General features: G+C 46.5%; 1 protein-coding gene across 1 annotated transcript in view; it reads left to right on the top strand.

The window, feature by feature from the left end:
- GLS2 (glutaminase 2) overlaps positions 1 to 10,514 on the top strand; it is an 11,189-nt gene extending 675 nt beyond the window's left edge. Inside the window, 18 exon segments of the mRNA XM_069079660.1 lie at positions 1,668 to 1,751; positions 2,418 to 2,517; positions 3,201 to 3,322; positions 3,948 to 4,077; positions 4,801 to 4,880; positions 4,972 to 5,135; positions 5,390 to 5,448; positions 6,266 to 6,298; positions 6,558 to 6,616; positions 6,989 to 7,055; positions 7,379 to 7,429; positions 7,619 to 7,795; positions 8,347 to 8,478; positions 8,573 to 8,665; positions 8,829 to 8,890; positions 9,367 to 9,443; positions 9,690 to 9,753; positions 9,857 to 10,514. Coding sequence (XP_068935761.1) covers positions 1,668 to 1,751; positions 2,418 to 2,517; positions 3,201 to 3,322; positions 3,948 to 4,077; positions 4,801 to 4,880; positions 4,972 to 5,135; positions 5,390 to 5,448; positions 6,266 to 6,298; positions 6,558 to 6,616; positions 6,989 to 7,055; positions 7,379 to 7,429; positions 7,619 to 7,795; positions 8,347 to 8,478; positions 8,573 to 8,665; positions 8,829 to 8,890; positions 9,367 to 9,443; positions 9,690 to 9,753; positions 9,857 to 10,013 — 1,711 coding nt within the window. The 3' untranslated portion in view covers positions 10,014 to 10,514.
- Positions 10,515 to 10,516: the final 2 nt, after the last annotated feature.

Below are 10,516 nucleotides of genomic sequence, written 5' to 3'. Positions count from 1 at the left end.
ATGCATGTAGAGGATGGGGTGGGGGCAGTGTTTGGGCAATACTTCCTCCAGTGTCTCTCTAGCTTTTTGTCCGATATGTGTGTGTGTATATGTGTATACACATATGCGTGAATGTGTACGTGCGTGTGCATGTCTATGCCTTCACTGTGTTAAGCGGTCTGGGTGATCGGGAAGGATGGGGTTTGTCATTGCTGCATTAGTTCAAGCCTAGGAGAATGTGAGGTGTGTGTGTGTGTGTGTGTGTGTGTGTGTGTGTGTGTGTGTTTTACACAGCAGCACCTGTGTGGGTCATAAATTAAGTTTACAGAATAGGGTAGATTTTTAAGGTGAGTACTTATAGGGAGAGTTTCTTTGTACCTACTTCACAGTCTTGTGAGGATGGAATAAAAATATTTGAAAAGCCTAGAACACAGTAGTCTAATGCTAGTTCTCTTCCTGCCCCCCCCCCCCAGTTAATTCACTGAGAATTAGATTCCCCCAGCTTAGAGTCAGCCAGCAAAGCCAGACTAGGATCTTGTTTGCTTATGAGTGAGCGTGCTGGCCTTTCTCCCTTACCCCAAATGTCCCCATTCTCTGGGAGCCTGCATGATTCTGCACCTTTCTTCCCTGCTGAGGAAATTTTGCTAGTACTAAACCTCCCAGTCCAGTTTATCTCTTCCTCTTTCTAAGCTTGGGATGCCAGACTGAGGTAGGATGGGGAAGGTCAAGATTCTCAAAAATTTCTACATACATGCTCACATGCGCATGCACACAGACGCACACATATAACACATATATAGATATAAACACAATCTGTATATAGTCAGCCCTCTCTTTTGACTCTGGGTGAAACTCTTGAAATAGATAGAAATGCCACTCATAGCCTGTGTTATGGAGAAAGGGCAGGAAGAAAAGTTTTCTCCACTCCTGATATTTATTTCATAAAAAATAAAAGGTAAAGATATCTTTCCTGAAATTTTTACTCATGAGTTCCCCCAGTAGTTAAACTTACACCACAGGTGCCACGTATCAAAGATTAAGAAATCTACCCCACTTCTTCCCAGTTTTTCAGTAAGTGTGCCTAGTGTACTGATTCCTAAACCTGAATGGGTTTGTTGTTTCAGTCTTTGTGACTCCCATATAGGGTTTTCTTGGCAAAGATACTGGAGTGGTTTGCCATGTGGTTTGCCATTTCCTTTTCCAGTGAGTTAAGGCAAAAGAGGTTAAGTGACTTACTACCCAGGGTCATACAGCTAGTGAGTGTCTGGGGCTGGATTTGAACCCAGGTCTTCCTGACTCCAGGCCCAGTGCTCTATCCATTGAGCTACCTTGCTGTCCTCCCTGAATGGGTAGGGAAAGAAGAAAATAGAGTTGTTTTATTGCCCCTCTTCTCCAAGATCAAAGACTTAAATTTTAAAGAATGAGCCCCCTCAGTATTCTCTTGTGCCCTTTGCCTCTCAACATAAAAAAGCAGTAAAATAAGGAAACTAGTCATCAAAGAGTTAGCTTTCCAAAATCCTATGGGATAGAAGTTAATGATACCCCAAGTTCAGCTCCCTTTTCCACAAAGGTGTGCTGTAGGAATGGGAAAGGAAGGGAGCTCCTGTTTGTCTCCTGTCAATACAAGATTTAACTGTCTTTCAATATTGTCCTGGGAATTGTACTCTGAATGATGAATGTTGGTCCAGATCAGGAAGGAGTGATACTGAAGCTGGAGGCTCCCAGTTGGAGACATGAAAGAGGAGGAAAGCACTCCCCTCTGGGCCCCAAAGGTGTACCAACTTTGTGCCTTTCTTCTGTTCCCCAGACATAAATACCACCTTACCAGAACTATTTCTACATTCTTATCCCCTTGGAGTACCCTTTAGAATTGAGGTCGACTTTCTTCTCCATTCCCCTATAAACTCCCATACTTTCCCTTCTCTCATTGAGGGCTAGCCACTCCCCTCTAACCTGGACTCTTCCCAGAGTCAGACTTGACCATTAGAGGTGGGGAGCCCTTCCTCTTTCCCCTTTCCTTTTAGCCAGTACCTGTTCTGTGTCCCAGTCCTGAAGGATATTGATTCCAAGTGACTATTGGAGTTGAAAATCATCTGATAAACTTATCCTTTAAGAATTACCTCAAGGTATTCCCTCTCCCAGGGGTATTAGGGATACATGCTCTTTAATAAAAGATATTTGAAGACTGGAAAATCTTCAAGATCCAAAAAAACCAAACCCACAAACCTCTAATGGTGGAATTGTAGGCACTATGACAAAGGTAGGAGACACATGGGGGCAGGGGGAGAAGGGGACCTTCCTTCATATCTGAAATGTAGCCATTTGCATTTCTACTCATAAGACAGTTCTTAACCTCTTCTCTTAGAAGAATCAAGAGAGAAGTCTAGAGAATGTGTCTGAGACCTCTGATCTCTCCCCTTATCAACACCCCCAAACAGTGATTCATCAGAGAGTGGCATGCTGTCCCGCCTGGGTGACCTGCTCTTCTACACCATTGCTGAAGGACAAGAAAGAATCGCCATCCATAAGTTCACTGCTGTGAGCTATTCTGCAGTTTCCCCTACCTAGCTCCTCAAGTTCCTGAAGGAGTAGGAGAAAAAAGTGCAGCATGCATGCAAAACTGCTGTTGGGGATCTATGATATGTGAGGTTAAGTAACTAGTGATACGAAAACTCCTAGCTTAATAGGGATCATCTTGCTTCTGTCTCAGGCATGCCTATTGACCTTCCTGGTCAATCTAGAATAGTTTCTAAGGGAATATCCTCTGACCTTGGGTTTTGAACTATGAACCAGTGAATTCGAACCAAGTATAGAAGTTACTACTTTTCTTTATGAGAGAGACCAATAATTCCAGTACTTTCTTTCATAGAATTATAGTATTAGAATTTAAAGGAACCTGCCTCAGAAGTGCTTTGTCCAAAACATGAATCAGTTCCCTCTACAGCATCCCCAGAAAGCCATCTGAATTCTGTCCAGCCTCTTATTTGAAGGCCTCCAATTTTAGGAAACTCATCCATTCTGTTCTTCCTTAGCTTGAGGTGAAACCTCCCTCCCTCCAACTCCTACCCATTGGTCCTTCTGTTAGTAAAAGGCTGAGACCAGGAAAAGAACACCGCTATGTTTCAGTACTCATAGTTAAACGTGGGCTGGCAATTATTGGGTTAGGAAAGGACAGAGACAGCTCATCCCAGAATTCATGGAGCCATCTCTTTCCCCTGAAGGCACTGAGAGCCACTGGATTGCAGACATCAGATCCCCGGCTCCGAGACTGTATGAGCCAGATGCGGCGGATGGTTCAAGAATCCAGCAGTGGGGGTCTCTTAGACCGTGATCTCTTTAGGAAGTAAGAGCTTGGGTACAAAAGAACTTCTTTCACTTCTGTCTAAAAATCATAAATTCATAGGATAGTAAACTGGAAGAGATTTTAGAGACCACTTCATCCAGTCTATTTTTTTTTTTGCCTTTTGGAGGGCAATTTGGGGTTAAGTAACTTGCCCAAGGTTACACGGCTAGTATTTTTTTTGTGTGGGTGTTCAGTGTCTCAGGCTGGAACCGAACTCGGGTCCTCCCAACTCCAGGGCCAGCGCTTTACTCACTGTGCCACCTAGCCACCCCCAGTCTATTTTTTTTTAAAGCAATTGGGGTTAAGTAACTTGCTCAAGGTTACACAGCCAGTTATTTTGTGTGGGTGCTACGTATCTGAGGCCGGAACCGATCCTGGGTCTCCCAGCTCTGGGGCCGGGGCTCTTACTGCACCACCTGGTCGCCCCTTTCCAGTCTATTTTAATATAGGAAACTGTGGCCCAGAGACTGTGATTCACCCAAGGTCTCACAGGTAGTTAGGGTCGAGCTCCAGCCCAGCTCTTATCTTGCCATTTCCTTCCCCCAACCCTGGAAGGGTCCTATAGAGTGGGTGGTATAATATTTTAACTTCATCCCCCTGATTCAGTTGTGATTGTGTGGTCCAGATGTGTGAGCAGTAACATTGTGCTCCTGACCCAAGCATTTAGAAAAAAGTTTGTCATTCCTGACTTTGAAGAGTTCACAGACCATGTGGATCGCATCTTTGAGGAGACCAAAGAACGCACAGGAGGCAAGGTGAGGAACAGGGTGGTGAAGGGGAAGGAAATATGCTCCGGGATAGAGTATACTTTGTGCTCTAAGGTCTTCCATGGCTAAAGGAAGAGGACTGTGAGTGAGCCCCAATGATTAGGAGCCAAATGGCAGCCCTTCCTCGCTGCCACGCACCCTCCCCCCACCAGACAGATCCCAGACAGATCCCAGCTCAATAAAGTTCCTGAGGTTCCCAGGAGGAAAAGCAAGGAAGACGACCAGCTACATAGGGATCTGGCAATTTGATAGAAGTGGGTATCTAAAAGAAACTGTTGGAAGATACTGTATACACATCTATATCTAAAGGAAACTAGCTCCAAGAACTTTTTGTTCCTTCCTATAAAGAAAGCTAATGTCCAAGCAGTTCTTTGACATGCTTAGAGACCAGAAAAAGAGGGAATCCTCCAAAATACATAATAAAGAACTTTGGGCTAGGGGTGGGGTCATGTAGAAAGCCAGAATTTGTAAACTTGTATTTGAAAAGCTGAAAGATCAACTAAAATTGGATGTCCACTTATTGGGAATGTTGTCAAGGGGATTCCTGTTGAACTAGATGACCCCTGAGATACCTTCCAACTCTGTGACTGTGTGAAGTGTTAACTTAGGTTATCAATCACCCTGCCCCCCTCTCACTTTCTCTCTCTCCCTCCCCCCCTTCCCTTCCCTTTCCTTCCTCTCCTTTCTTTCTTTCTTCTCTCTCTTGCCCAGGTGGCAGCCTACATTCCCCAACTAGCCAAGTCAGATCCTGACCTATGGGGTGTCTCGCTATGCACAGTGGATGGACAAAGGTGAGGATGCTGGGTAAGGGGGAAGAGCAGGCAGGGAGGGAAGAGCGGCAGGACTAAGGCCACCCTTTCCATAGCTTTTCTCTATCTATAGGCACTCAGTAGGACAAACCAAGATCCCCTTCTGTCTACAGTCCTGTGTGAAGCCCCTCACTTATGCCATATCTGTCAGCAACCTGGGCACTGAGTATGTGCATAAATACGTGGGCAAAGAGCCCAGTGGTCTGCGCTACAACAAGCTTTCCCTCAATGAGGAAGGTGAGAGCTGCCATAACACAGACCAGAGCATAGACTGCTAGTTTTCCGCTCTTCCTTTTTGCTTTCCATCAGTCTTAACCCCCTCTCCACACGCTTCTCTGCCCCTGCTTGGTATTTTCCACCTTCCCAGAAAAATGGTCTGCGAGTTTCAGACTGACCAATAGAATAAAAGGACTGAGGGCAATAGAGGGTGGGAAGCAGTCATGGCCCAGGTCCCCCACTCACAGAGCCTTGGGTGGGTTATGTCTCCGCAGGAATACCTCATAATCCAATGGTAAATGCTGGTGCCATTGTTGTGAGTTCCCTGATAAAGGTAAGTGTCCTGACCTCAGTCCTATTCATCTTTCAAGTGTCTCTAGCTCTATATTCCCCATTTTCCACTGAGGTAAAGTGTAACACTGCTCTGCCTTAACTAGCTCTCCAAATGAGCTTATACCTAGTTCTGATTCCCCAAAAGGGACATGGAGACAGTGTAAGGATCCTGGTCTTACCATCTCTTTGGAAAAGTCCCAGTACAATGGGTACATTCCTTGTCCTAGCATAACACCTTGGTCCTTAGAGAAGAGGAAAGGCTCTAGCTACCTCCCCCATCCCAAAGGCTAAGTGCCAGGACCAGGGGGAGGACAGCACCTTTCTGTGCTGATTGGCCACATCAGGGTGAGGGAGTAGACAGGAGAGAGGGTGAATGGCCTGACAGAAGCAGCTATTAGTCACCTGGAACTGCTGAGTTGGCCTTGGGCAGGGGGGTATCAGACTGGCCCACCAGCTGTAGGCCTCCCAGGCCTTGAGCAATAACTCTGAGGGCAGCGACACTCTGGGAGCCAATCGCAGCCCCTGTTGAAGAAGGTGGTACCAGAATGCCCTCCCCCCACTGCTGAGGTGTAAGAGCCTGTGTTTCTGATCCTCTAGGCAGCACATTGGTGTGGGGAAGTGGGAGATGGGTCTGGTCCCCTCATTATTGCTCAATGCTGGCTGCTCTGGGTCATGTGTGTCCAGATGTTACTCCCTATCTTCATTCCTACCATGTCCATCAAGATCAGTCCTCTCCCCCTTCCAGATCCCCCTCTATGTATACCTTGGGGTCATCACCTCATCCTTTGCCCTGTGCTAATACATGTCTCTTTTTGCAGATGGACTGCAATAAAGCAGAGAAGTTTGATTTTGTAAGTTTCCTTGCTGCCACATGAAATGTTCCCAGTAGCCAATGCACCGGCCCAGAATATGACCCTCATCCTCTGAGGTGTGGGGAGCTACTAGCCTTTGCCTTGAATTGGGGAGCCCTTTGAAGTTCCTGAGTTCTACAGCCAAACCAGGATCAATATTAAGTGATTCAGAAGACCTTGTCACCTTGGTCTTTGTCAGGGTAGAGGTTTTCATTACTCAGGTGGAGTATTTTCCCTGACTCCTCCAATTCTCTTCTAGGTGTTGCAGTATCTGAACAAAATGGCAGGAAATGAATATATGGGTTTCAGCAATGCTACGTAAGACTCCATGAGAGATTTTTTAGGGGAAGGGGAAATCTAAAGGGTGCTTTGTAATTTAACATCAGTGCTTCATTTCATTGACATTTCACTAAGGTGTAGCTTTTTTTTTTTTCCAGTAGATAATGAATTGAGATTGATAATGATTAGGACACTGCCTGGGTTCCATCCCTGCCCTAAATGTTTCCTAGTCAAGTCCTCCTGGAATAAACTGTTGTATAGCCTACACTGTAAAGCAATGACCTTTCCCTGCTCAGGATAAAAGTTTAGTAGGCTATCTATGATATGCTTTCCCCTAATCCAGAGAAAATATTTCCTCTTTTGATGACCTACTCCTACTTTAGACTTACTACTAACTAGTTTTTGCTGCAGGTTCCAGTCAGAAAAGGAAACTGGGGATCGGAATTATGCCATTGGCTATTATCTCAAGGAGAAGAAGGTAACAGCGGGTGCTGAGGGAAGTTAGTAGAAATTCTGTTGAAACTAGAGGGGCAGGGAGCAGTGTGGGTGCAGTGGATAGAGCACTGGCCCTGAAGTTGAGGACCTGAGTTAAATCCCACTTCAGACACTAGCTGTGTGACTCTGGGCAAGTCACTTAACTTCAATTGCCTCCCCCCCCCCCCCCAAAAAAAAAAAACTAAACTAGAGGGGCAAGAAGCTTAACTGGTGTCAAGGAATTTGAACTGAAAAGCATGATTTCTGTTGACTAAATGCTTTAGCAACCTAAAGCAGTTAATGTATCTTTCTGTTCTTCCCCTGCAGTGTTTTCCTAAGGGAGTTGACATGATGGCTGCATTAGACCTCTACTTCCAGGTAAACAAAATGTGTTTCAGCTCTGAGTTTTCTGAATGGGAATTAGAGACAGGATACTCTCTGTGCTGAAAAGGATGTCTTGTAGGGAAGTCTTTTCTCATCACATCAGTCCTTTATCCCTGCTCCCATCCAAGATGAGGGTAGTGGCTGGTCACACAACATCCTACCCAATACCCCTTGTCTCCCTAGCTGTGCTCAGTGGAAGTGACATGTGAATCAGGCAGTGTCATGGCAGCCACACTCGCCAACGGTGGAATCTGCCCTATCACGGGTGAGAGTGTGCTAAGTGCTGAAGCTGTTCGCAACACCCTCAGCCTCATGCATTCCTGCGGCATGTATGACTTCTCTGGACAGTTTGCCTTCCATGTAAGTCTACTTGGACTACCCCCATTTTCGTTCAAAGATATTCAGGCTGATCTTCCTTATTTTCTTCCAGTCAGGAGGATCAGGCCATTAAACAAGAGCCTTTGGGAATGGAGGGTTGGGGGAAGGATTTAAATGCAGAAGAAAGCTGTTCATTGGCTGGCCAGATTAGCAGTATTATAGATGAGATGTACATGTAAGGAAAATCATAGGCCAATTATAAGAATGTTAAAAAAAATATTCACAGGAGCCTGAGCAGCACCTTGGCTCAAGTGGGAGAGCCTAAGAGATGGGCATGTGGCCTCTCCCACAGTGGTAATATGACCAAGTTCTGTACAATTCTTTTTTTTTTTTTTGCCTTTTTGAGGGGGGAAGGCAGGGCAATTTGGGGTTAAGTGACTTGTCCCAGGTCACACAGCTAGTGTCAAGTGTCTGAGGCCAGATTTGAACTCAGGTCCTCCTGACTCCAGGGCTGGTACTCTATTCACTGCACCACCTAGCCTCCCCTCTGTACAATTCTTGACACATGTTCAGTCCCATCTTTGGTTCTCCAGGTGGGCCTTCCAGCCAAGTCTGCAGTCTCAGGAGCCATCCTGCTTGTGGTACCCAATGTCATGGGGTTAATGTGCCTGTCACCTCCATTGGACAAGGTGGGGAACAGCCACAGGGGCATTAGCTTCTGCCAGGTAAGTTGCACCTTTGGGATCCAATCCAAATCAAATATTTGTTGAGTACTTACTGTATGTTACTTTCCATGTCTCCCTTTGGCTGTGACTGTAGAAGCTGGTATCTCTCTTCAACTTCCACAACTATGACAATTTGCGGCACTGTACTAAGAAGCTAGACCCTCGACGTGAAGGAGGAGAAGTACGGGTAAGAAAAATCATGGTTGGTTGCATGGTTCTATGCCTAAAATAGAACATTCCCAGCACTTTGAGCAGCAAGCACCCATGACAGCTCATCCAAGTGGACCCAAATGCATCAGGGCTGTGCATATGGCACCACTGTCCTCCACTCACTGATTTTCTTGTCCCAGAACAAGACTGTGGTGAACCTGCTTTTTGCTGCCTACAGTGGAGATGTTTCAGCTCTTCGAAGGTATGGTCACCTAAAAATAAGAACTTGGGCTCATAGATGAATAGTTTAGAAGGGCTTTAGTGACCATCCAGTCCAGCTTCCTGTTGTTATCTTAGATGAGAACACTGAATCCCAGGGAGGTTGTGACTTAACTGAAGTCACACAGGGAATGTGTCAGTTGGGATTGGCATTGGGGTCTTCTGGACTCCTCTTGAGTCAATACCACTTACAGAAGTGTGCCGTTGGACAGACTGGCAGTCTGAGGACTGGTATTTTGGGGTATCATCTTGGCCCCACTGTTACCTGGGAGTATCAGGTTCATGTGGGCACAGAACCACTAAGGGCCCCTGGAAGAGCTGGAGCACTTTGGGCATGGCAGAGGCCCTCCTCCTTATTTTCCTTCACACTTCTCTGAGTGCCAGCCCTGTTTCAGAAGGGACACTGCTGGTGACACCAGAACTGAAGGACACCAGCAGCCCTTGTGCTATTGCTCCTAGGTTTGCCCTGTCAGCCATGGACATGGAACAGAAGGACTATGACTCCCGCACAGCACTACACGTTGCTGCTGCAGAAGGTATCTGAGAGATTAACAAGGGCTTCAGACCATAGAAGCCCACTTGATGTATTCTATCACCATCCCATCCCATTCCTTTGCCTCTCAGGATCACCAGACACAAAGAATGAACCAACCTTCATTAGAGTACATGTATGCATTCATTCAAATTGAGTGCTATTGTCCTGATCACGGGAGGCTAATGGAGTCAGGATTGTCAGAGGCTTCCAAGCCTTGACCCCCCTCACCCCCAATTTGTACCCCTAGGACACCTGGAGGTTGTCAAGTTCCTGGTGGAAGCTTGCAAAGTAAATCCTTTTGTGAAGGACAGGTGAGTAGGAGGAGCCAGTAGACCAATGGGTAGGGCTTTCTCTTGTCCCTTTTTATCACTACCCAATTCCCTATTTGTCTGATTATTGCCTTCTCCTTCACAGGTGGGGCAATATTCCCCTGGATGATGCTGTACAGTTTAACCACCTGGAAGTGGTCAAACTGCTGCAGGATTACCAGGACTCCTATACTTTGTCTGAGACTCAAGCTGAGGCAGCTGCAGAAGCCCTGTCTAAGGAAAACCTGGAGAGCATGGTGTAAGGGGGCCTGCCCCTTCCCTTAAACAAGAATCAACAGGCATGAAGTCTACCTGGCTTCAGTGAGGGAAGAGGGGAAGGCAACCTGACATCTTAGGCCAGGGCCTCTTAAGAGGAGTTTTCATGCTGTTCCCAGCCCCTTCACACCCCTGCCCCCATCATGAGCCAGATCTCTCCCACCCCCCATTACTTTTTCAGACAAAGCCCAAACAGGAGCCCTAGGGGCCAATGCAAGTTTTTTAATTGGGTTTTGGCCAGAAGGCTTGGGTTTCTGTGTGGTGCCAGTAAGTACTAGGACTCAATGAGCATCACCAGAGGGTTTACCTAGGTTTCCTTAGATACAGCCAGCTCTCATTTAAGTAAGTGGGACTTTCCACAGATCTCCTCCCTACCTCTTCCTTCACTTAGAGCTTAGAGGCCTGCATCTCCCTACCCCACCCCCAGGCAGAATGGCTTGCGTGCCTACAGGGAAAGACTCCCGGCGCGCGCGCACACACACACACACAC

Source organism: Petaurus breviceps, unplaced genomic scaffold, assembly GCF_028583685.1.
Source record: "Petaurus breviceps papuanus isolate PSGF00001 unplaced genomic scaffold, PetGlider_PUasm1.0 154, whole genome shotgun sequence".
Taxonomy (NCBI): domain Eukaryota; kingdom Metazoa; phylum Chordata; class Mammalia; order Diprotodontia; family Petauridae; genus Petaurus; species Petaurus breviceps.
The sequence above is the reverse complement of the archived record's forward strand: the minus strand, read 5'-3'. Positions and strand labels throughout refer to the sequence as shown.